Here is a 27561-nt window from a genome sequence, read left to right as displayed (position 1 = left end):
GCAGCATGGTTATCATAACACTATAAGCATTATATTGATGATTATTCCTAGTTTTTCACTGAATAGTCTTCTTTCTTCTCTTATTGATAGTGAGTTATGATGTAACTTCAGCAAGAGATATGTTGTTGTTGGCATCCTGTCAGGATGAACAGAAGAAATGGGTCACGCATTTAGTAAAGAAGATCCCCAAGACACCCCCATCCAGTTTCATTCGTGCTTCCCCTAGAACTCTGTCTGCAAGATCGTCCACAAATCAGTCTTTCCGAAAAGTTGTTAAAAATGCTTCTGGAAAAACTAGGTGAGAAATAACTGTAAAATGTCTAGTTCTCTTTAATGCAAAAATGTCTGTGTGTATCAGACATGGGAGCATTGTTACTAATTCTGCAGATAAAGTTGTGCTGAACTTTTCACTTACAACAGAATTAAAATGCCGTTGTTTCACAGTTTCATGATTGAAAATAGTCTTGAGGAAAAACAGGTACAAATCATTCCATTTTGAAATTTAGCTCTGAGAATCTCATCTTCCTATTTTGAGTGATTGTCCATATGCATATTCCACTAATGGTGTGCGTGTACCTCCTGCACTTGAGTTTAGAGCCTTTTGGCCAGCATATCTGCACGGTGCACATGCACCCTGCAGCTCCTCCTGTTCCTTAGTGAGGGGATAAGAGTTGAAGAACACCATCTGCCATCAGTTTCTCTCAGTCAGCTCTTGGTATCAAGACAGAGCAATTGTTGTCCGTCCCTCTGTATTCCAATTTAATAGTGTATTCATATTTATAGTTAGAGCTAGTGTACTTTTTAAAAATTAAAAAAGAGAGTTTTTTTCTGAGGTGGCCACCTCAGGATCTCCAAGGTTTAAGTACTGCCCATCTTCTGAGGGCGCTGTGCCCATCAGTGGTGGGCATGTTAAAGATCTCTGCTGTCTCAGGGAATCACACATTCCTGGAAAATATAAAAATTGCCAATTATTCACATCCCAGGCTGTAAGAACGGGGAGGCAATATTTCAGATTTTTCTCTTCTAGATCCATAGAGCTGACATCAAATCCAGGTTGACCAACCGCCCAGTACACTCTGCTCCCAAGAGCGCACGTGCGGGCTTCTTACCCCACAGATGGTCATTCTCCGTGACCCGTAAGTCGACAAAAATGGAAAAGAGGCCCGCCAAAGAAAAAAATCAGAGCACAGGAAGCTCTAGTGGCAGATCTCCCTCTAAGAGTTGTGCAAAGAGGAGCTCTCCTCCCCTGCACGATTTATCTGAAGTTTCGTAGCTCCACATGGCAACCATAGAAGCTCGGTGAGTCTCAGTCCTGAAGAATCTCTCAGGTCGGCACAACCAAGATCCCCATGAACAGGGAATGCCACCAATCCTTGATTTTACTGACTTAAAAAGCTACAGTTCACCACATTTGTAATATGACTGTATATTTACATTGTACTACTTCGGCGGACAACTAGTTGAACACAGGATACAAGTCTTGTTTCTTCTTCGAGTGATTGCTCATATCCATTCCAGTTAGGTGTGTGCGCCGCGCGTGCACATTCGTCGGAAAACTTTTACCCTAGCAACTCAGTGGGCCGGCAGGTCGCCCCCTAGAGTGGCGCCATCATGGCGCTTGATATATACCCCTGCCGGCCCACCCGCTCCTCAGTTCCTTCTTACCGCCCGTGTCGGTCGTTGGAACAGTGGAGCGCGGCTTAGCTGACCTCCACTTCCCTAGCTACTCGTAGTTCTCGTATATAGTTATGCAGTTATATCCTTTTATATATATATTTGTATAGTTATACGTTTTTCTTTGCTAACATAGTTAGTTTAGTAATTGTTAGCGGGGTTCAGGAAGTAGCCCCTTCCATGAACCTGGTGCCGGAGCCCATGCACGGCTCACCGGGTCTTAAAATGGGCTCGGCCTGCCAGAAGCCGATGCCGAAGAGAGATCCACACGACTCCTGTTTGAAGTGCCTCAGGGAATCACACTTGACAGCTAAGTGCCCCATTTGCAAGGCTTTTAAGCCAAGAACAAAAAGGAGCGGGACTTTCACTTACCCCTCCACCTTGGGCGCTGAGCGATGATCAAGCGGCTGGCAGAAGCGCCTCCTCGGCACCGGACCCCGCCGGTACTGCCACGGCCTTTCGGCACCGGCCGTCGCCGGCACCGAAGTCGACTCGGCACCGCTCCCTTCCTCCGAGGTCGAGAGAGCCTACGATTCCTGCTGATGCCTGACGGCTCCCCGGCACGCGCCGTGGTTGAGCCCCCTGCTCCTGCTGCTTCCGTGCCACCTGCATCGCAGCCAGAGAGCTCGTCTAAGTCGGATCGCCCGGCACCGGCACCTGCAGAGGCACCGACGACATCGGCACCGTCGATTCCAGTCCCCCAGGGCCATTGAATCCGGTGCCTGACAGCTCTCCGGCACGCGCCGTGGTTGAGCTACTGCTCCTGCTGCTTCCGTGCCAACGGCACCGCAGCCAGACAGCTCATCTAGCGCGGATCGCCCGGCACCGACACCTACCGAAGCTCTGACGACCTCGGTACCGTCGATCCCGGTCCCACGAGGGCCGTCAAATCCGGTGCCTGACAGCTCCCCAGTATGCACTGTGGTTGAGCCTGCTGTTCCCTCCACGCCGGAGACATTACCAGCGGCGAGGGATCTCATTGCCATGACAGAGTCGATGCTGCCTGACCCCGGCACCGCCGGTGCGGGTAATACAGTCTCTTCATGTGACCGTCCTCTGTCAGCACAGCAGAGCGGCACCGTTCATGATCACGGTCCCGCAGACACTCCAGGTCCTGTCAGCACGCCCTACACCACTTACAGTCCCGGTGCTGTTTTCCTCATCGGTACTGGTCGCACTCGCTGCACCGGTCGGTATCCCGTTCACCGACCCGCTATCGGCACCGTTCCGACTCCCGGCACCGCGACAGGTACCTTGACTCCTGTAGCCTCTCCCCGAGCCTCGAGATCTCGGTCGACCTCCCGGCACCGTTCTGGTTGCGGGTCTGGATCTCGTTCCAGGTACCGGTACGCCTCCCGGTGCCGGTCCCCGGTGCCGAGTTGGGCAAGGTCCGATAGAGTCAGAGACTCTGCCTGTGCCTTCTTTTAGTACCTCCATGGTCATCCGGACACGCATCCGTGTCATCCCACATGCGCAGATCTTATGCTCAGGACCACGATTGTGATATGATGGCCAGCGGGCGCCAGCCCCGAAACTGAAAGAGTCTTGGCGAATGAACCTGCTTGGCCGCTAGGTGTACTCTGCAGAGGCCCTGCAGCTCTGGGTAGCAAAGCAACAAGCCTTGCTTAGCTGCGATAATTGTAGCACCTGGGTGAAGGTAGTTTAGTTTATGGAGTTTCTCCCTCAAAACTCCCGCCAAGAGTTCGCTGCCGTCTTGGAGGACGGGGGAAAAAAGGTACCCAGAGCGTCCCTCCAGGCCTCGTTGGACGCAGCAGACTCTGCAGCCAGGACTCTGGCCTTTGGTGTCGCCATGAGGTGCATCTCATGGCTTCAGGTTTCAAACCTCCGGCCAGAGCTGCAGTATGCCATTCAGGATTTACCCTTTGTTGGTACAGGCCTCTTCGCGGCAAAGACAGCCCCAGGCTGCGAAGCCTGATGGACAATAGGGTCCTAATGCGCTCTCTCAGCATGCATATGCCAGCGACCAAACGCAGGCCTTTTCTGTCCCCAGCCGCCATACTCTGTGCCTAGCCAGAGACAGGACTTTGGCAAACGGCGAGGCCAAGGTGGTCGCAGACGAACGTCAGGACCCCTAAAGAGCCAAGGTCAAGGTCCCTCGCAATTACCACTGGGACCAAAGACGAACCTTCCAAGGTGCGCCTGAGGGCGGTGTACCAGTCACAGGCCGGGATCCCAATCCCGCTTTCTCCTGGCGTGGCCCCAGTTAATTTCAGATCGCTGGGTCCTGCGCACGTTGGAGCATAGGTACCACCTCTAATTTGCTCTAGCCCTGTCCCCCTTCAGCGGACGAAAGGGGCAAGGGCTTTTACTCCCGTTATGCCCTAGTCCCCCACTCGAACGCAGGTCTCAGACCTTCCTAGTCCTGCACGGACTCAACCGGTTTAGGATAAGGTTGAAGTTCCGCACGGTATCCCTGGGAACCATTATTCCATCCTTGCCTCCTGGGGGCTACTATGCCGCCCTGGATATGAAGGACGCGTACTTTCGCAATGCCATCTTCCCTCCGCACAGGAGATACCTCCGCTTTCTAGCCAACTGTCAGTACTTCTGGTTTACGGCCATAGTCGCCGCCTACCTTCGCTGATGTCGGATATGCGTTTTTCCGTATCTGGACGATTCGCTTATCCGAGGAGACTCTGAGACACAAACCACTCAGCGCGTGGGAATCGTCACGGTCTTATTCATGGGTCAAGGCCTGATGATTACTATAGAGCAATCCACTCTGGTTCCCACGCAGAGGTTGGACTTCCTAGGGGCTATCCTGGTCTCCTACCTAGCCGGAGCCTGCTTATCACAACTGCGGTTTTAGGCCATGGCAACAATCATCTGAGGTCTGCAGGCTTTCCCAACGACCTCGGCTCGTACTTGTCTCAGTCTCCTGGGTCCATGGTTGCCCGCAAGTTTGTAACCAAACACGCGAAGCTCCGCCTCCGTCCTCTCCAAGTCCGGCTCACCTCGGCGTACCACCCGGACAGGGAGCCGATGGTCATGGTAGTCACTGTTCCCTCGAGCACCTTAGGCTCCCTAGAGTGGTGGCTAACTCCCTCCCTGGTGTGGGCAGGGATGCGGTTTCATCCGCCCCAGCCCTCACTGCCTCTGACGACGGACGCGTCATCTCTCTGCTCGAGTGCTCATGGTCACCTCCGAGCTTAAGGCCTTTGGTCTTCTCGGGAGCTGGCATTTCACATCAATGCCCCAAAAATGAGAGTAGTCCGCCTGGCGTGCCAGGGGTTCCAGCGGCAGCTGCGAGGCCGTTGTATCTCGGTGTTTACAGCCAACACAACGGCCATGTGCTTCATGAATATCCAGGGAGGGACATGGTCTTCCCCCCTTTTGTCAGGAGGCCATCCATTTCCGGGACTTTTGCATGGCCCACTCGATGGAGCTGGTGACGTCCTTTCTCCCAGGCGTTCGGAACGTCTTGGCGCTTTGACTCAGCAGGTCTTTCCTGTCTTACGAGTGATCACTCTGCCCCATGTGAGGCGTTCTGCTTTCCAGAAGTGGAGATGTTTCCTCACATAGACCTGTTCGCTCACCGTGAGAGCAGAAAATGCCAGATGTTCTGCTCCTTCCAAGGTCTCTCCTCAGGATCGATCTTGGACGCATTCCTGGTGCCGGGGAAAGGCCAACTCCATTATGCCTTCCCACTGTTCCCACTGGTTCATTAGGTCCTGCTCAAACTCTGCAGGGGCAGAGCGCGCATCATCATGATCACTCCAGAGTGGTCCAGGCAGCACTGATATACCACGTTGCTTGGCCTGTCAATAACAGACCCAATTACCCTGCCACCCCACCCAGACCTCATCACTCAGGGCAACGACAGGCTTCGTCACTCGGACCTGCAGCCTCTTCGCCTCACGGTGTGGCTGCTGCGTAACTGAGCCGGGGTGACAGGAAGCCTTCCACCTGGTCAACGTACCGGGCCAGGTGGAAGCGTTTCTTCTACAGCTGCAATACGCTCGATCTTGCTCCTGCTGAGGTCTCGATCCCCTCTATTTGGCCTGCCTCTGGCCTTCAGCGGCAGGACCTGGCGGTATCATCGCTGAGGGTACACTCGGCAGCCATCTCTACCTTCCAGCCAGGCTAAGGTGGACGTTCCATGTTCTCACGCTCTATGGGTTCGAGGTCCCTTAAGGGCTTGGAGCGCTTGCACTCTCGGGTGCGCCGCCCAGCCCCAATCTGGGACCTCAACCTAGTTTTAACCAGATTTATGTCTCCCCCAGTCGAGCTGTTCACGACTGGCCCTCTGCTATACCTGTCTTGGACGACATCTTTCCTCGTAGCTGTTACATCGGCCAGACGGGTCTCCGAGCTCAGAGCTCTTACGCTGGTTCCGCCGTACACTAGGTTTCACAAAGACAAGGTGCAGTTATGACCGCACCCGGCTTTCCTCCCTAAGGTGATTTCGGCCTTTCATGTTACCCACAGCTCAACGCAATGGGCACAACCATTGCACTCCTTGAACATCTGTGGAGTGCTCGCATTTATATTGCGCTGACAGAACCATTTCGTAAGGTGCCCCAGCTCTGTCACGGTAGCGGGCCAAAGGGAGGGCTTGCTTGTTTTCCCTTCAGAGGATCTCATCTTGGGTGATGGTGGACGTCTGCACTTGTTATGATTTGGCTCATATTTCCCCAAGCCACATCACCGTGCATTCTACCAGGGCTCAGGCTTCATCTGCCGCCTTGCTGGCTCGTGTTCCTTCCCACGAGATCTGTCGCGCAGCTCCATTGGTCCTCGGTCCATATCTTTGCTTCGCAGTATGCCCTGGTTCAATGGTCAAGAGATGCTGTAGCCTCTGGCTCAGCAGTTTTCATTCTGCCACATTTCACTCCAACCCCACCGCCTACGTAAGGCTTGGGATTCACCTAACTGGAATGGATATGAGCAATCACTCGAAGAAGAAAAGACGGTTACTCACCTTTGTAACTGTTGTTCTTCGAGATGTGTTGCTCATATCCATTCCACACCCGCCCTCCTTCCCCACTGTCGGAGTAGCCGGCAAGAAGGAACTGAGGAGTGAGTGGGCCGGCAGGGGTATATATCAAGCGCCATGATGGCGCCACTCTAGGGGGCGACCTGCCGGCCCACTGAGTTGCTAGGGTAAAAGTTTTCCGACGAATGTGCACGCGCGGCGCACACACCTAACTGGAGTGGATATGAGCAACACATCTCGAAGAACAACAGTTACAAAGGTGAGTAACCGTCTTATCCAGTTCCTTAGCTTATTTTCTAGCAAAGTTAATCACAGATGTTGGTATTGGCAAATGTGGATTTTTTTTTTAAATTGACAGTAGTATATATATTCTTCATGAACACCTTTGTATGCAGTATTGAACCTTAATTAAAAAGAACCTTCTTTAAAGATACTATACATACGATTCTCATGCTTGCATCTCAAGCCCCTGCACAAGAGAGCTCTTTGTGACTTCCGTAGCTCTTTGCTGCTTCAAGAATCTGAGTCCTGTGGCACGTTATAGACTAACAGACATATTGGAGCATGAGCTTTCGTGGGTGAATACCCACTTCATCGGATGCATGTATTCACCCATGAAAGCTCATGCTCCAATACGTCTGTTAGTCTATAAGCTGTTCTATACCCCTAATAATTTTTGTTGCCCTTTTCTGAACTTTTTCCAATTCCAATATATCTTTTTTGAGGTGGGGCGACCACATCTGCATTCAGTATTCAAGGTGTGGGCGAACCATGGATTTATATAAAGGCAATATGATATTTTCTGTCTTCTTATCTATCCCTTTCTTGATGATTCCTGACATTGTTTGCTTTTTTGACTGCCGCTGCACATAGAGTGGATGATTTCAGAGAACTATCCACAATGACTGCAAGATCTCTTTCTTGAGTGGTAACAGCTAATTTAGAACCCATCATTGTATATGTATAGTTAGGATTATGTTTTCCAATGTGCATTATTTTGCATTTATCAACATTTAAATTTAATCTGCCATTTTGTTGGCCAGTCTCCCAGTTTTGAGAGTCAGTTTGTAACTTTTCGCAGTCTGCCTGGGATTTAACTGTCTTGAGTAGTTTTGTATCATCTGCAGATTTGCCACCTCACTGTTTACCCCTTTCTCCAGATCGTTTATGAATATGTTAAATAGGACTGGGCCCAGTACAGATCCCTGGGGGACACCGCTATTTACCTCTCTCCATTCTGAAAACTGACCATTTATTCCTACCCTTTGTTTCCTATCTTTTAACCAGTTACCAATTCATGAGAGAACCTTCCCTCTTATTCCATGACTACTTATTTTGCTTAAGAGCCTTTGGCGAGGGACCTTGTCAAAGGCTTTCTGAAAATCTAAATACACTGTATCCACTGGATTTCCTTTGTCTACATGCTTGTAGACCCCCTCAAAGATTTCTAGTAGATTGGTGAGGCATGATTTCCCTTTACGAAAACCATGTTGACTATTTCCCAACAAATTATGTTCATCTATGTGTTTCACAATTTTGTTCTTTACGATAGTTTCAACCAATTTGCCCAATACTGAAGTGAGGCTTACTGGCCTGTAGTTGCCAGGGTCACCTCTGGAGCCCTTTTTAAATATTGGTATCACATTAGCTATCTTCCAGTCATTTGGTGCAGAAGCTGATTTAAAGGACAGGTTACAGATGATAGTTAATAGTCCTGCATTTTCATGTTTGAGTTCCTTTCGAACTCTTGGGTGAATATCATCATGTCCTGGAGACTTATTATTATTTAGTTTATAAATTTGTTCCAAAAACTTCTCTAATGGCACCTCAATTTGGGACAATTCCTCAGATCTGTCACCCAAAAAGAATGGCTCAGGTTTGGGAATCTCCCTCACATGCTCAGCCGTGAAGACCGATGCAAAGAATTCATTTAGTTTCTCCGCAATGCTTTATCGTCTTTAAGTGCTCCATTAGCATCTCTATTGTCCAGTGGACCCACTGGTTGTTGAGTAGGCTTTCTGCTTCTGATGTATTTAATTTTTTTTTTGCTATTACTAGCCGTTCTTCAAATTCTTTTTTGGTCTTTCTAATTATATTTTTACACTTCACTTACCAGAGTTTATGCTGTTTTCTATTTTCCTCATTAGGATTTATCTTCCACTTTTTAAAGGATGCCTTTTTGCCTCTCACTGCTTCTTTTACTTTTTTGTTTGTGGCCCTTTTTTGATTCTCTTACTATGTTTTTTAAATTGGGGTATACATTTAAGTTGAGCCTCTGCTATGGTGTCTTTAAAAAGTTTCCATGCAGTTTCCAGGGATTTTACTTCAGATACTGTACCTTTTAATTCTTCTTCGAGTGCTTGCTCATATCCATTCCAGTTAGGTGTGCACGCGCCGCATGCTCATTCGTTGGAAGACTTTTTTACCCTAGCAACACTCGGTGGGCTGGCAGGGCACCCCCTGGCGTGGCGCCGCTATGAAGCTTGATATATACCCCTGCCAGCCCATCCGTCCCTCAGTTCCTTCTTACCACCCGTGTCGGTCGTTGGAACAGTGGAGCGTGGCTTAGCTGATCTCCACCTCCCTAGCTATTCACTTGTTTATATAGTTTGATTTTCTATAGTTCTAGTTAGTTCTGTTTTAGTAGTTCTTGTAGTAGTTATTGTATATAGTTAAAGAGGGTCAGGGGTTAGCCCCTTCTCCTCACCCGGTACTGGGGCCCATGCCCGGTTCCCCAGGCTTCAGACCGTGCGCGGTCTGTCATAGGCCGATGCCCACAGGAGACCCTCATGACTCCTGTTTAAAGTGCTTAGGCGAATCCCACCTCACGGACAAGTGCCGAATCTGCAAGGCTTTCAAGCCCCGGACAAAAAAGTAACGGGACATTCGCCTGAAGCAACTTTTGATGGAGGCAGCTCTAACTCCTCCATCTTCGGCACCGACTGCGGCACCGAGGACAAGTGCCTACTCTGCACCGGAGCGCATGACTGCGGTGAAGGCTTCTCGGCACCAGCCCTCACCGGCCCAAGCTTCTGCCCAGCACCGCTCCCTCTCCCCAAGGAGCAAGAGGTATAAGACTCTTGCAGCCCCTGTGTCTACGCCGCAGTCAGAGCGTACAACCAAGTCGAACCGCCCGGCACCACCAACTGCTGCGGCACCGAAGACCTCTGCACCGTTGATTCTGGTCTCACAAGAGCCGTCGAGGCCAGTGCCTATCAGCTCCCCAGCACACGCTGTGGTCGAGCTTGTCGTAACCTCCACGCCAGAGACCTTCTCCACAGCAGAAGAACTGATTGCCTTGACGGAGCCCGAGCTGCCTCAGCCCCCGGCGCTGCCGGTGCAGGTTGTTCAATCATTGGGCAAGCCTGCCATGATGAGGCCATCTTCACCTGGTACCATCGAACGTCGCCGGTCATGATCCAGGTCCTGCAGGTACTCGGTCCTGCCATCAGTCCCAATACCGCTCGCAGTCCCGGCACCGCTCGAGATCCCGATCACCGTCTCGGTACTCTTGGAACCGGTCCAGGTCCTGGCTCCGCCGTACCTCTCGCAGCCAATCTCGGCACGGAGATTCAAGGCACCGGTCGACCTCCCGGCACCATGCTGGTTGCAGGTCCCGGTCCCACTCTCGGCACCGATACGACTCCCGGTACCGTTCTCCGGTACCGCATAGAGAAGGATCGAATGGACGCAGAGACTCAATCCAATCGGCCTCAGCTCCTCCATGGCCTTCTCGTCATCCATCCGTCTCATCCCATGCGGACAGTGCTTCCTATGGGGATTCGGATATGCATATCCATGGCCTGGACCACGGACCTCATCAGTGGTCCTTTTGGACACCTTGGACTTATGATCAAGCCCAAGGGGAACCGGCTGGCCCATCACACTCCGGTCACTCAGAACACCGCATGCCAGAAGCCACTGTGAGCAGACCTCCCCCGGCTGGTACAGAGAAAACCCATACCCACGCACTGGAACCGCACGACCTTACAGCTCCGGAGGTCCCCCAGGATCAGGAGTCAGTGCAGGACCCACTCGTCCCTGGGCTGTCATCCTCCTTTTCTCCAGATGAGACATTAGCGGGGACGTCATCATCAGGCCCACCTCCGATTGACCTCAGGTCACACCAGGACCTTCTGCGGCATGTTGCCCAGAATATTAACTTACCAGTAGAGGAAGTTCCAGAGGTGGAGGACCCGGTAATAAGCATTTTGTCTGCGGAGACACCAACTAGAGTGGCTTTCCCTTTCATCCATTCGATCCAGGCTAGAGCAGACACCATCTGGCAATCCCCGGCATCCATCCCGCTCACAGCCAGAGGGGTCGAACGGAAGTACATGGTGCCTTCCAAGGGGTATGAGTACCTCTGTATGCACCCCCCGCCCTGTTCATTGGTTGTACAGTCCGTCAATGAACGGGAGCGCCACTGCCAACAAGCCCCTGCATCTAAATCAAGGGAGGCCAGGCGTATGGATTTGTTGGGATGGAAAATCTATTCCTCAGGAGGCCTCCAACTCAGGGTAGCGAACCAACAAGCCCTCCGGAGTAGGTATAACTACAACACCTGGGAGGCGGTAGGGAAGTTTACAGAGCTGGTCCTGCAGGACTCCTGCCAGGAATTTACAGGGGAAGAGAGGTGCGCGGACCTCCCTACAGGCCTTGCTAGATGCTGCTGATTCGGCGGCTAGAATGGTCGCCTCTGGAATAACCACGCAACGTATATCATGGCTGCAAGTGTCAGGACTTGCCACCTGAACTTCAACATACCATACAAGACTTGCCATTTGATGGACAGGGCTTGTTCTCACAAAAGACGGACCCCAGGCTGCAGAGTCTAAAGGACAACCGTGTAATTATGCGTTTGCTGAGAATGCATACGCCACAGACTCAAAGACGGTCACATTCCGCTCCCTTTGCCAGAAGACGAGGTCATACCAACCGCAGACTTCAGTCTGGATCTCAAGGGGGTAACAATTCCGGTCCCACCAAACCAACAGCGGGACCCAAATCAAACTTTTGAGGGTGCGCCCGAGAGCAGTGTACCAAGTGCCTCCCAGGCTCCCTTTCAGTTCTACAACCGCCTTTCCCCGTTCCTCCCTGCGTGGTCCCAATTAACTTCAGATCTTTAGGTCCTACGCATGGCGGAACTTGGATACCATCTTCAGTTTGTTTCACCCCCTCCCTCCCACCCCCCCTCGTCTCTCTTCAGGGACCCCTCTCACAAGCAACTCCTCCTCCAGGAGGTCCAGAAACTCCTTACAATCAGAGCTATAGAGGAGGTACTGGAGGAATTAAGGGGCATGGCGTTTTATTCCCGATATTTCCTAATCCCCAAGGCAAAAGGGAGCGTCCGGCCTATCCTAGACCTGCGAGGACTGAACAAATTAATGAAAAAGTTCAAGTTCCGCATAGTATCCCTGGGAACCATCATTCCTTCCCTGAATCCCGGAGATTGGTACACTGTTCTCGACATGAAAGACGCATATTTCCAAATTGCAATTTACCCCCCGCACAGACAGTATCTATGCTTTGTGGTAAATCATCGACATTATCAGTTTACTGTCCTTCCCTTTGGCCTCTCCTCGGCTCCTCGAGTCTTCATGAAGTGTATGGCGGTCATCGCAGCTTCCCTACGGCGTCTAATACATGTCTTTCCTTACCTCGATGACTGGCTTATTCGAGGGGCCTCCGAGGCACAAGTCATCAGTCATGTGACCATCATAAAGGACCTGTTCATGCGTCTAGGCCTGATAACACTGCTCTACAGCCAAAATGCTTCTGAAATAAATATAGTCCAACTTTACTAATTCTGGGTCACTGAGAATGAAAATGATGCTTAAAATTGTTGATTGGCTCTAGTTTTCAAGATATGCTATTGGGTCAGTATATACGACCCTTGACTTGGGAATGGCGGAGGATAAGTGAGTTATAAAGGCAAGGGATCTCAATTTAAACCAGAAATGACTAAAATACATCTTTGACTGGATCTATGAATAAATCTATGACTAGGTTTGGAGAGTACTTGCTTTTTAGGCAAAACAATGAATGATGCAATCTGAAGCTCATGAATTGCATCATGTTATTCCTAGAAGTCATGGATGATGCAATCCTAACGAAGCTTACATCACTGTGCTGAACAATTTGCCCTATATCAGCTCTAGAAATCATACAGTGTCGTGCTCTCTTATTTGTCAGTGTTTGATTTTGCAAAGGGACACATTTCTGTTTAGCCAAAGGGAGCAGAGATGCCTCGTACTCGTGTGAACAGTGCAGATAACTCCTGCTATGTTTGTGGTGAAGTGACTTTTGCATCACAAAAGCGCAGTATAACCACTATGGTTAAGAAAGCCTATCACCTTTCTTTTGGCTGCAAAATTGGAGATCAGGACAAGAGGTGGGCCCCACACATATGCTGCAACACTTGTGCAACAAATCTTCGCCAGTGGTTGAACAGGAAAAGGAAATCTATGTCTTTTGCACTGCTAGTGATTTGGAGAGAGCCAACAGCTCATACTAGCAATTGTTACTTCTGCATGGTGCCTCCAGTTGGGAAAGGTGTGTCAAAGAAGAAAAAATGGACTGTGCATTATCCAAACATTCCATCAGCTATGCGCCCAGTACCCCACGGAGAAGGACTGCCGGTTCCTGATGCACCAGAATCATTCTCACTTGAGTCAGACGAGGAAGAGGAGGATGATGAAACTTCTGGTCCTGACCCATCAATGTCACAGGACCCACATTTTCTCCCATCCTCCTCCTCTGAACCACACCTCATAACACAAGGTGAACTGAATGACCTTGTCAGGGATTTGGAACTACCTAAGAGTAAGGCAGAGCTGTTGGGCTCCAGACTACAGCAGTGGAATCTCCTGGCAGGCTATCAGGGCAAATGGAGCCCATCAATGCTTGCAGACTATTGCTGGACAGTGACAAGAGATGCTCCATTTAATGAATACAAGAGACAAGCCAAGAAGCACCGAGTAGACACTGAATAGGACTAAACTATGTACATAATAGTTTTTGCCTTTTGTTTCACAATAAATTTTATTTATATAACCCTTTTGCTGATTTTTAAGGTGTTACATAAACAGGACAGGTGAAATATTATCCTGTAAAGCAACCATAAACACATGAAAAGACCTAGGTTTACAATTTATGATTAAAACTCTACTATCTACACAATATACATAGAGATAAAATGTAAAAACTTAAATATATTAGAAACAGTAGCCAATCAGTTGTTTTAATTGTCATATTTGAATTCAGCCCATCAAAATACATAAGTATCACATTTTATCTCTGAAGCAGACGACTTCTCAAAAATTGTAGACCAGTGAATCAATTTAGAAAAGTCTACTCTGGTGCCTGCGCAGAGGATAGAGTTTATTGGGGCCATGCTGGACTCCAACCTTGCAATGGCCAGTTTGCCCCCACATCATTTTCAGGTTATAGTCTCCCTTGTACAAAGACTTCAGAGCTTCCCAACAACCTCTGCCCGCACTTGCCTTGGCCTCCTCGGTCACATGGCTGCATGCACGTCACAAAGCACGCCAGACTGCGAATGCGTCCTCTCCAAACTTGGCTCGCCTCAGCCTATCGTCCGGGCAGAGACGCCATAGACATTATACTCACAATTCCCCTGAGCGTTCTGGGCTCCCTCGACTGGTGGCATATGTCATCCCTGGTGTGTGCAGGTCTGCCGTTCCATCCACCGCAGCCCTCCACATCCCTAACAACGGACGTGTCATCTCTGGGCTGGGGTGCTCACCTAGGGAACCTTCGCTCTCAAGGCCTTTGGCCATCCCGCGAGTTAACGTTACACATCAATGTCCGAGAGCTGAGAGCAGTCCGGCTGGCGTGCTGAGCGTTCCAACACCATCTACATGGCTGTTGTGTTGCAGTGTTCACTGATGACACAATGGCCATGTATTACATAAACAGGGAGGGAAATGGTCCTCCCCCTTTGTCGGGAAGCGATCCAACTGTGGGACTTCTGCATAGCCCATTCCATAGATCTAGTAGCCTCCTTTCTCCAAGGAGTCCGGAACACTCTCGCAGATCAACTGAGCAGATCCTTTCTGTCGCACGAGTGGTCCATCCATCCAGACAATCTCCATTCTGTTTTCCGGAGGTGGGGCTTTCCCCACATAGACCTTTTTGCCTCCAGAGTGAACAGGAAATGCCAAGTGTTCCGCTCCCTAGAAGGTCGCTCCCCAGGCTCCCTCACAGATGCGTTCCTAATTCCGTGGAAAGGTCACCTATTTTATGCCTTCCCACCATTTCCTCTCGTCCACCGAGTTCTACTCAAGCTCCGCAGGGACAGAGCCCGCCTAATACTGATCGCTCTGGCATGGCTGAAACAGCACTGGTACACCCTGCTGCTCGACCTTTCTCTGACAGACCCGATTCCCCTGCCACTCTGCCCGGACCTCATCACGCAGGACTTTGGCAGGCTTCACCACCAGGACCTGCAGTCCATTCATCTGACAGCCTGTCTGCTGTCTGGTTGAGCCAATCGGAGTTGCGTAGTTCCACCTCAGTGCAGCAGGTGCTGCTGGAAAGCAGAAAGCCTTCCACACGAACAACGTATCTCGCTAAATGGAAGCGCTTCTCTCACTGGTGCACCCAGCATGACCTTACCCCACAAACTGTATCAGTCCCCATTATTTTGGACTATTTATGGTCCTTCAAAGAGCAGGGCCTGGCGACCTCTTCTATAAGGGTGCATCTTGCAGCTATTTCCCTTTTCCATCCTGGGGAAACTGGCAGTTCCATTTTTTCTCACCCCATAGTTTCCAGATTCTTCAAAGGCTTGGAGCGACTCTACCCTCAGGTCAAACGCCCAATCCCTACCTGGGATCTAAACCTCGTATTAGCTAGGCTGATGGGTCCCCCCTTTGAGCCTTTAGCCACATGCTCGCTGCTGTACCTGTCCTGGAAGACAGCCTTCCTCGTCGCTATTCCTCGGCTAGGCGAGTCTCAGAACTTCAAGCATTAACTGTGGATCTCCTGTATATGGTATTCCACAAGGACAAGGTACAGCTGTAACCGCAGCCGGCATTCCTCCCTAAGATAGTCTCTGCCTTCCACGTTAATCAGGACATCTTTCTGCCAGTCTTTTTTCCGAAGCCGCATTCATCGCTTTGGGAACAACAGCTGCATACTCCGGATGTCTGCAGGGCTCTCACCTTTTTACATCAAAAGGACCAAACCCTTCCGACGTTCGCCTCAGCTATTTGTAGCGGTGGCAGAGCGCATGAAGGGCATGCCAATCTCTTCCCAATGAATTTCATCTTGGGTGACATCCTGTATTTGGGCATGCTATGACTTGGCTCACGTTCCGACTGGCCATCTCACCGCCCACTCTACTCGGGCTCAAGCCTCATCTGCCGCGTTCTTGGCCCATGTTTCCATCCAGGAAATATGCTGCACGGTTACCTGGTCTTCCATCCACACCTTTGCATTGCACTACGCATTGGTCCAGCAGTCCAGAGACGATGCCGCCTTTGGCTCAGCGGTCTTACATTCCGCAACATCTCGCTCCGACCCCTCCACCTAGGTAAGACTTGGGAATCACCTAGCTGGAATGGATATGAGCAAGCACTCGAAGAAGAAAAGATGGTTACTCACCTTTTAACTGTTGTTCTTCGAGATGTGTTGCTCATATCCATTCCAAACCTGCCCTCCTTCCCCACTGTTGGAGTAGCTGGCAAGAAGGAACTGAGGGACGGATGGACCGGCAGGGGTATATATCAAGCTCCATAGCGGTGCCACTCCAGGGGGCGCCCTGCCGGCCTACCGAGTGTTGCTAGGGTAAAAGTCTTCCGACGAACGTGCACGCGGCGCACGCACACCTAACTGGAATGGATATGAGCAACACATCTCGAAGAAGAACAGTTACAAAGGTGAGTAACCGTCGTTTTCTGTTTCACTAACCTCCTCATTTTTGTGTAGTTCCCCTTTCTGAAATTAAATGCTGCAGTGTTGGGCAGCTGTGGAGTTTTCCCCGCCACAGGGATGTTAAATTTAATTATATTATGGTCACTACTACCAAGCGGTCCAGCTATATTCACGTCTTGATGAGGAATGAGGATATCTCCTTCGCTCAAGTAATTTGTTAGTATGGGTAGTTTGTTCAGCATGTTTCTCCTTTTATATTACTCTCTTTCAGGGTTTATCTGTGAAGACTACTTCCACCATTCCCTCACTACATAGCACTTGAGGTGTACCTGGCAATATGTTCTGGATGGCATATGCTTGGTCCAGGGACCTTCTGTCACCAGATTGCTAAAGTCTATAAATCTATACCTAGCCAGAGTTAAGACATTTCCTCCACTTAAGGGTCAAGGCTTGCTTTAGGGGTTAGATGATTTATGTATTTGACCACTCTATCAGGATGTTATGATGGAAGAGTACTTGAGCCCAGAAGCAGAGAGGGACAGAAGATTGCCTTATAATAAGTGCACACTAGGACCACTGCTTTGATGCATTGGTGCCAAGCAGTAGAGGTGCACCAGAACACAGTGTCTCAATGTGTTTGAGACACTCTGGTAATTGCAACTTCCATCTCAGCACATCATCATAAAGCAGAAGAGGCATCAACGCCTTGGCCTAAATATATTAGCGCCAGTGAAAAGAGGAACTCTGGTGAGTAACTATCTCTGCCTGGACTCAGCAACACCATGTAGTGGTAGTAATCTTAAGTATACCACCTCTGCCTCAAAACCCCAGCAACAAGCAGGAAGGGCACATTGGCACCACTACTTCAACACATTGGCACCACACAGAAGAGGCACTCCAGTGCTTTGTCATCTCTGCCTCATACTGTTGGCATACAAGAGAGGCATTCTGGCTCACTGGTTTCGGATGAAGAGGTGCATCTTCCTCAGAATAATCACACTGATATGATGAGGCAGTTTGGTGCATGTGCCTCCACCTCATTGCACAACTATTTTGATACACTAGTGCTTTCTTTGACCTCTCTGTGTTGGCACCATGAATCTGATGTGCCTTGCTGCCTAGGGGACATGGAATTGCCTGTGTGTACTGCTGTCACAGAGATGGTGTCTCTCGTTGAACCAGTGCTGTAGAGATGAGATATGCTGGAGTTGTAGCACTATAGCCATAACACCTTGAAGTGAGGTGACCTGGTGCCTAGCCATTGGCATTCAAGCATCATCACTGCACAGTGCTGGGCATCACTGCATGAAGGGTTTGATGCCTCTTTTATCTATAGATCCCAAGTTTCTGACTAGGTTCTCCTGGTACTCAGAGAAGGGAAGTTGCTTTGTCGCATCAGCAGTAACTGGGTTCCTTTTAGTGTTCTGATGTGGGGAAACACTTTGCAGTATTTATACTTCATTCTCACTCTTTCTGTGCCCCTGAGGTACAAACTCTTCATAAGGCAGAATGTTAGGATGATGCTTGCCAGGCCAATTTTGATTCTGCGTCATATTTCTGTTAGCTCACTATCCAGAACAGAGAACTTTTCCACCATTCAACAACAAGAACTGATCAGCATTTGATCATAGCACCCGGGGGGAGAGGCTTGAATAATCCCACTGACAATACCTTCTCTAATGGCCTGTGTTGGAACATGAGCTAAGCAGCTCAACACATGAGTGTGTGGCTTAGGATCTGCTGTTGGACTTCACCAGCTAGGTTATTCATAGAAGAGGCCAAGTATTGCATTAAACATTTTGGCCAAGGCATTGCATGTTCAGCTGATTATCCACCATAACTCTCTAGTCTTTTTTTTTTTTTTTTCTTTCAGCTTTGCTGCTTCCCAAAATAGTGTGTCATCTTGTAAGCATGGCCTATGTTCTGTGTTCTGAGATGTATGATGTTACATTTAGCCATATTGAAATGCACATTATTTGCTTGCACTCATCTTACCAAGCAATTCAGATCATGTTGTATGTTTCCTTCAAGGACATTTATAAAAAAAAAAATTGTTGCATAGCATAGAGCCAACAACCAGTCACTGCAGGACCCCACTAGAAACACAATCACTTAACGACTGCCCATTCACATTTTGAGACCTATCAGTTAGATAATTTTTAATCCATTTAATGTGTCATGTTGATTTCATATCATTCTAGTTTCTTAATCAAAATGTTGTATGATACCAAGTCAAATGCCTTACAGAAGTCTTAAGTATATTACATCAACACTATTACCTTTAACAATAAAATGTGTAATCTCATCTAAAAAAGATACCAAGTTAGATTGACAGGATTTAATTTCCATAAACTAGTGTTGTTTGGCATTAATTGCTCACCTTTAATTCTTTATTGAGTCCCGTGTCACCCATTTTGTTGTTTTGCTCAAGACTGATGTCAGGCTGGGACAGGCCTATAATTACCCATGTCATACCATTTACCCTTTTAAAATAGCACAATTTTAGTTTTCTTCCAGATCTCTGGAATGTCTCCAGTGTTCTAAGACTTGTTGAAAATCAAGATTAATGGTAGAGACAGCTCCTCTTAAAACTCTTTTGAATGCAAGTTCTCTGGACCTGCTGATTTTAAAATGTTAAGCTTTCATAGCTGCTATTTGACTTCTCCTTAGTTACTGTTGGAATGGAAAGTATTTTATCATCATCATATGATATGAATGGATCATCTGGCTTTTTCCCAAATATAGATCAGAAATATGTATTGAAAACTTATGCATTTTCTTCACTATTGACAATTCTACCATCTGGTAATGGACCAATACCATTGTTAGACATTTCCCTCCCCCATATACTTTAAAAACTCTTATTGTTCTTAACTCACTGGCCACAGATTTCTGCTTGTATCTTCCTTTCCTGCCATTGCAGTGGCTGTGATCTTTAGTGCAATATTCCTGGAATTAGTGCTAGCTCATGTTGAAAGTCATTTCCCTAGATGAGGTAGTCTTGAGGATCACTGTTGACTATGTTAACATATACAAATACAATTCACTGATGTTCTTGGCAGTCTAGGATTTGACCACCTGAACAAAGACATTTAGTTCTCTTTGTTGGTCTCAGATTGCTTTGTTCTGCTTTTCTGACAGCAGTTGAGCTGTCCCAGAAGTAACTTCTTTGGGGAGTGAACACCATAGGCACTCTCATTTGCAGGAGGAGCTCAAGAATTCTTTCCCAGGTGGACCTCAGCTGTTCCATATAGCCAGCTAAGTTGGCTGTGTTCTTTCTACTCTCCAAATTTTAGGGAAGTTTCATTGTATTTTTTTTTAAGCACTTATGGTTTGAATTTCTTCCTAGTGCAAAATGCCTTACCTTTTCCCATGTTCTGATTCATTGATGTTGTGGGATCCATATTAGATTTGCCTTGGAACAAACACACCTGCAGGTTATGGGGCATAGACATTTCTCTAAGTGCCAGCCTACTGAGGTTCTATTGAAAAACAACATAGCAGCGGGATTTTTCCATCCCTACTGATATACAAGTTGTGAAGCAAAGGCTCTGTGGAGCAGGTGTGCCACTAAGTGTGGCAATATCATCCAACTCCTGCTTTGTCAAGGCAGAAGTGCTCTGTCAAACCTCAGCTTATTTAGCAGTACTTGCTTGTTATGAGACATTCCTTGACATCCTTCTCTTCTTCTAGGAATCCTATGTGTAGGACATATTTTCAAGAATGGAAATATTGTACTGTAATCGTGGCTTGCTCGTAAGTTCCTGGGGTGCTGTGGTTCACCACTTTATGCCAGGTGTACCACTCCTACGTAAGCACTTGATCTTAACCACCTCTGCCCAGGGAGCTGAGCCACTTGAGCTGAGCCACTCGCTCCAATTTTGCAACAGTGATTGTTCCTTCCAGTACTTCAGGCTTCCTTTTTCAAATTGCTATCCCAGTCTCCCTTTCATATATGTAGGTCACAAACTGGCCTTGGTACAATGAACCCTGCATTTGTTCCTTACAATGTGGGAATGCCTGGTAGCAAAATGATAGAGGGCATAGCCAAAATCACTGTCTGATTCCCCTTTTCTTGTCTCCAGTTATTGAAGTCTGCTTGCTTATACTTTGAATCTGTGGTTTGGGTCCAGAGACTACTCCATGTAGGTCATCCTTAGTAGATGCTTATCCCCATTGCCTGTCAGATGCCAGCCCTTGAAACACGTTATTGATTTTGTGTTGGAATAGCAGACCCAGAAAATCCAGCTTGGTGGCCTCATTCCATCTATTTATTTATTGCAGTCCACTCAAAGTGGGTGATATGATTGGCCAGACTTCTGCCATCGCTGTTGTACACTCCAAGCATAAATATGAGCTGTAGTGGTTCTACACCTCAACTATCATATCTGTTTTTCTTCTCAGGTCTAGCAAAGACTTGAATTGTCAGGGTTACTCACTTCAAGTGCCAAGTAGCCATCTGACACCTTCCTGACTCCTAACTTCTGCTGCCAAATTAACCATTTGAGCTCTTCCTCATATCACTGGGAATGTAATGGGATCCCACCTGCACCACTTGGATAATCATTACCCCCTCGTGAGGTCTGGAGAGCTGCCCTACACTCAGTAGCTGCAAAATGCATGCCTCAGCAAGCCCTAGGTGCTTCAGCTATTAAGGCTCCAGCACTTGGTGGGTCCTGAATAACACTCCAACTGCTGAAACAACTACCTTTTTCCCAGGACAATCCAGACACCCTGCCTTTGACACGTTGTAACAAAAATCCTGATCCAGAGCCCATACAAGTCAGTGGAAAGACTCCCATTGACTTTAATAGGTTTGAATTAGGCCTTAAATGTCCTTCCATCTGCCATAGAACATTCCACTTCTAACAATCTGTAATTCTCCTCATCAAAAAAAGAACCCGCTGCTGATTTAAGATTGTTCAACTGATTCTTACCATTAGTTTGTAATTCTGCTACTTTTAAGATCTCTTCACACAGGATTCTTGCTTTCCCACTCACTTTGCCTTAGAATGTGGGGATTCTATTTTAAATTGGTGTGTTGCTTTCAAGGCTTTTGTATGTCCATCTTTGAAATGATCTTCATATAGTGAATTCTGGAGAATTCACATTTGTGGTTGTAGACATTTGTAAGGGAGCTTTTGCATTGCCTAAACATAAGGAAAGGTACTGCTGAAAAGGAAGGAGCATTGTTCGATACTTCTCTGGAACATATCCCAGATTTCTTCTAAAGGATGAATTAAGGAAAAAGGGGAATAATTTAACATACTGCGTGTATGTATCTAATAATAAAATGTGGTGGTCTTGATCATTTGAAATATACAAAACAAAAATAACCATTGGAATGTCACAGTCCTGACTGCTTTTTGTGAAAACTACATTTTTTTGGGGTACCATATATGCCTGTCTATTATACAGTGTTCCTTGCATACTGTCACATTTGTGTCTGTACAATTGCTTATCTTTTACTTTTGTGTTGCATTTTTACAGAATTGTATCCTTTGTTTCTCTTATCAGAGGGCTACTGGAATTCCATTCTATGTGTGCTCTGCTCTCCTTTTTCCCTTCTGCAGAGGCTTCTGATAGCTGTTACTGTGTGATTATTTTGAACAATCCAGTAACACATCTTCATATTGCATATTCAATTAGCTTATAAATTGTATATTCTTCAAATTACAGCAAAGGAAATCTCCAGATGGGCTCCACAGATACCAATCTTCACGCAACAAAAAATCTTCTGTCTATTTCTGGTTCTGCTTAGTTCAAGGCTCACTTAGAGATTGATTTTTTGCCATAGTGTTACATTAGAGAAAACAGTTCCACTATTCAGCTCTATTATAGTTGTCAGCCCCCTTGTTGGATTCTCTTGTATTGGAAGAACTGTCAGATTCTTTACTCAGATCATGCCTCCTGGAATCTAGCTACTTGGCTTCTGAGTTTTTTTCATTTCAAGATCTGAACTTTGCCCAGGCATTCTTACAGATTATTTAGGGAAGACAAACTTTCCATTCAAACTCTTTAAAAATAATGGGAAGAAATTTTCTGAGAAGTGGAAGACCTGCTCACTGAATCCTTTTCACTCTCTTTTAATAGACATTTTGGCTTGGCTTGTCTTTTTTAACCAGCACAGGCATAGAGTTCACTTTTTTAGATGCTCATATAGAGTGTATACACAGCACTCAGTGCATCTGAAATTTTTCTTTGAAATGTTCATTTCTACATTTCAATAGGTCAAAAGATTGTGGATCTATGGGGGAAAGTACCCTTTCAGAAAACTCAAGTTACTGGTGAGTAACCTTCCCTTTTAATCCCATTGACACCTTTGTGTCATGTAACAGTCATAAAAAATCTGGTAAAGAGTTGTCGTGTTCCAGCACTGAACAAGGAATTTCATTAGAAAAAAAGGAAAACAGAATTGTCGCTCAAGCTAATTTTCTAAAGTATCTGCTTTTTTCTCTCTTTCTACTTCATTGTAGATCTTGGCCCAAAGCTTCTCTGGCCCCTCTACTACGATTGTAAAGAAACAGTAATCAGATATATGCTCTCACAATTTAGGATCTGAATTTTACAAATACAATATATGCCAGGATGATGGGAATTAAATCCTTAATGGCAATGTATTCTTCTTAGACCTACTCTGAATCTTTTGGTGGAGGTGTACTTAATATGAGCAAAGAAATCTGCCCTGAGCAATCTCATTTCATTGTGTCTCAGGATTAATACAGACATTTTATTTGCAGAACATAACTTCTAGCATACTCTGCATTTTAATGATCACATACTGTAAGGATTGAGTGTATATCCTGGGATAGATAATGTTTATAGGGCAAGAGCATTGCTTGTGTTGCTCTATTTCTAGCAGAAATAGAAGGGGTCCAGAGACAGGTGACAAAAATTATTGGAGGCATGCATACATACGCTTCTTTATCGCAAGAGATTGAAAAGACTGAAACTTTTTATTTTAGAGATGAGTCAAATAAGAGCAGATATGATCAAAGAATGCAAAATAATAAATGACAGAAAGTAAATTGGTGCTCCTATTTACCTTTTTGCATAATACAAGAACAAGAGGATATTCAATTAAATTTAAAGTCAACACACTTAAAACTTATAAAAGGAAATCCCTTTGGAAAACATTTTTACATGAAGTATACTTAGCCTGTGGAACTAGTTGACACAGGATTTTAAGGCTAAGAGCTTAGTAAGATTAAAAAAATGATTAGATATTTAAATGGATAATAAAAAGATCCAGTTATATTAGGAAAAAAATTAGGGTTATAAATGCTTATGTGCCAGGGCATAAGATGGACACAAACTGATAATGGTTGGAAAGAACTTTTCTCCATGAACAAGTTATTCTAGTATGGACTTCCTTGTGTCTTCCTTTGAAGCATTTGGTACTAGTCATTGTTGGAACTTAGATGGATTACTGCTGTGACAGGATACAGCCATTCCTATGTTCCTAACATCACTAAATATTCTCTGTATGGGCTTGGGCTCATCTTTTAGGGGATAGGTGGGGGAAGGGGATTTATTTTCGGCAATTAATGAACACGGGTTTAGTAACAAAAGCCAGTTGAAAAATTCACTTTTACATACTAGAAAGAAAAAGATTGGTTGCTTAATTGTCGTAAATTATACAATGCAAGCCACGTATTGAAGATTTATTGTCCCTTCTTCTTGCCTCCCTCTCTCAGGCCCCGGCCACCAAAAAAAGTATTAATAATAATAATTTTGTATTCTCCCAGAACTGAGGAGGAGGAGATGAGGACAGATGGTAATCCTCATCTTATAATTGAATATAACATTTAGCATTTACCTGATATTTGACCATTGCTACATTCTTAGATGTCGGAACCTGAACATAGGGGAATTAAGCAATTTACTTTGAATTTTATGTGAGCTTTATGTGTTGTTTAATTTACAATTATGTAATCTGCAATTCAGCAAAGCACCTAAGTCTTTCCTTCAAGCATGTAAGTCTATCTGGAGTTTTTATTGACTTCCATGTACTTTGGGTCAGGCCCCAAAGCATTGAAGCATTCATTCAGATGCGTTGCTGAATAGGTATGTGCTTTAGAGTTAAGCTTAAGTGCTTTCCTGAATCAGAGCCAATAAACTGAGTAAAAGTCCATGAAGTCTGAGTCTTTTATCATGCCCACTTCATTATAATTAAGTTTTTGTAGAGAATTTTCCTCATTTTAACTATTCATCAGGTACAGATATAAACCAAAAATTCATTGAGTTTACTACCAATAGCAGTGCTGTCTGACGATCCGAAAGGATATCTTAGGCTTCTACCACACTAATTGTTATGGAACTTTTTATCTTAAGGAGTGTTGTGCCATTTTTTGCTCTTAATATTTTTGGTATTTATTTCACTATAGTTTAAAATTACAAGGAGTGTGTGTAAAAGTATTACTGTATTTGCAGTATTAACGTTTACACTGAAACAGAATAGGCTTGATTATGTCAGGGATAGTCCATTGTTTTGGTCATTTACACTTCAAAACTTTATGTAAGCTTTGTGACTTTCTCATTTTCTATAACTTAGTCCCATTGATTTAATATATCATTAACTTTGAGAGACAAGATGGGTGAGGTAATATCTTTTATTGGACCATCTTGTGTTTGTCACCTCTTGCAGCTTCTCTCTCAAATATCCTGGGACCAACATGGCTACAACAATATTGTATACATTAATCTTATGTATCATCTAATTGTGATTTTAAAATTTTATACAAAGCATTACATTGTTCTTATATAAAATGATACTGTGAATGAATTTTCATTGAATGGATCAGAAAATATATTTACTTTGAATTTTATGTGAGCTTTGTGTTTAAATTTACAATTATGTAAGTGTGCCTTTAGTGTTATGCTGTGTTATAAATTGAAAAAAAAAGTTTTATAAAATGTTGCTACGTAGAACACATTTATTTTTTCATTTAATCTCTTGGTTTACATGATGAACTAAGAGTGTCCCTTTTGATTTCTTCATTAATTGCAGTATTTTTTTTCTTCTTCCAGCTAACCACATGTACAGTACCTCATGGAGTCTCACGGGATGCAGTCTGAAAAACTGGGCTTCTTCAACCACACAGAGCAGTGCAGACAGGCTGTTGTTCCTTTCAACACAACTATCACAGGCTTCAGGGTTAAGATTGCTGTTACTCTCTCCTTCTTGCTTTGGCACAAAAAGCGCACTGAGGGTGTTTTATTGCGGGTTTGCCTAAAGGTAGATTAGATTAATTATTACTATGTAATGCAAGTTAAAGCAAATAACGCTTAGCTAGGTGTATGAAAAAGGTGCTGCCTTTTTGGATTTATAAGAAAATGCCTGTCAATCATGATGAAATGCAGTCAACTTTCCTCATATCAATGAGAGAAAAGGACTGTTTGGCCTTTGGAGAGGATATTTATATCAAAATCAGTGCACAAACTTGAGCAGAGAAGGAAGATATCTCAAAATGAGAAGAACAGAAATTTCTTTGAAGAGTCTGAGTTGTGCTCTTGAACACTGCAGAACTAGCTTAAAAATGAAGCCGTATACTCACTTGAACTTCAGTGCCTTCACTGCAGAGCTCTTAACAGCGTTAATGCTAATCACCCATAATAGAGTGGATCGAAGTGTTAAATACTTTGCATTATGCTTTACAAAATACTGATTCAGAAAGTGTGTAAAGGGATGGGGACAACAAGCATTTAATCTATGCATTTTTGCCAAGCCATACTGAATTATTTTACTGTTAGAGGCATTAGAAACTAACTACAAAAGAACCAAGTTTGGAAGCATATTTCGGAGGTACATGATTTCTGTAATTGTATAACATATTGCCTTACCGTTTTAAGTGATAACGTACATTAAGTTAATAGACATTTAAGAAATGTATGCACTGTTTGAAATATAAATTATTCTTAGAACACTTTTAATGGGTGTTGCATTGCCCTTTTAGTGCCTTATTTTGAGAGAATTGTATTATTGCTATGTCAATAAGCGTAGAAATCTCAAAAACCTATTCTGCATCAGTAGTTTTTACTGAACTTTAATTGGTTTAAAGTATTGTAGATGCTAGATGCATTTCTTAAATTGAATACAATCTTTGAATGAAAACTCCTGTTACAGAGAGAGAATTCTTCATAAGACGAGATTTCTAGAAAATGCAAAAAGCATGTAACAGAAACAACAATGAACAGTATGCCTGTGAAACTTTAAAAAATCCAAGATAATTCAGGAATTAAAGTTATAAATGTTGTTACTCTTGCTTTGTAGCAGGGATACATTCATGGTATGGACAGTATGGTTTTATTTTATTTTTATTTTTTTTTAACCAAATACCTCCTCAGTAATTTATAATGGCTTTGCAGTTGTGTATTAAATAAGAAGCACTGGAAAACTGATTCGTCCTCAGGACGATTTGCATGTTTCAAGTGGTATTGAAAGCCGCACTGATGGATATGTAATAATAAACATATCTGTTATTAATATGGTAATGACTCTGTGCTCATTCAATGAGAAATAAAAGTAATTTATGGAAGGACACCTTTGAAAATGACTGGTATGGTGTTTTTGCCTGACTAAAATGTAAATTTCTTTGAGCTCCCAGAAAATTTGCTATGAAGTATGACAAGTATGTCAAAACATGATTTCAGTTTCTCTTAGTTTAAAAATGATTGCATCTGTTTAATTTGCAAGAAGTTGGTACAGTGTATATTTGTAAGAGTGTTTATGGGACTGAAGAATTTATTTTTCTGCTAAATGAACCAGTAAATAACATAGTGAAACATACTTGATTTTCAGCTGAAGAAATCTGAGTTGTAACAGTGGTAAATATATTTCAAGAACTGTTATTGGTAACCTAATAGAGTTACTTAATACTTGGTTGTTCAAAAAAAATTAAAATCTTTAAGTTTTCAGTTATAATTGCAGCATGACTAATAGTAAAAGTCTGCTAAACTTTATTATTAGTGTGTATGTATTGCAGTAGCATCTAGGGTCATCAATCAAGATCACCATTGTGCTAGCTACT

The 27561-nt window shown here is 45.3% G+C and overlaps 1 protein-coding gene across 5 annotated transcripts in view; it reads left to right on the top strand.

The window, feature by feature from the left end:
• Positions 1–27020, top strand: part of ROCK1 (Rho associated coiled-coil containing protein kinase 1) — a 199002-nt gene extending 171982 nt beyond the window's left edge. For 4 of the 5 annotated variants that reach the window (XM_030552885.1, XM_030552881.1, XM_030552884.1 and 1 more), the window contains 3 exons: positions 91–298; positions 22762–22818; positions 25562–27020. In XM_030552885.1, the coding sequence (XP_030408745.1) occupies positions 91–298; positions 22762–22818; positions 25562–25565 (269 nt within the window). In that variant the 3' untranslated portion in view covers positions 25566–27020. The remainder of the gene's footprint in view (positions 1–90; positions 299–22761; positions 22819–25561) is intronic. The other variant, XM_030552882.1, reaches the window with a different exon arrangement.
• The last annotated feature ends 541 nt before the right edge of the window (positions 27021–27561 follow it).

This window comes from Gopherus evgoodei, chromosome 2, assembly GCF_007399415.2.
Source record: "Gopherus evgoodei ecotype Sinaloan lineage chromosome 2, rGopEvg1_v1.p, whole genome shotgun sequence".
NCBI classification, from domain to species: Eukaryota; Metazoa; Chordata; order Testudines; family Testudinidae; genus Gopherus; species Gopherus evgoodei.
Note: the sequence above shows the minus strand (reverse complement) of the source record. Positions and strands in the feature narration are given on the sequence as shown.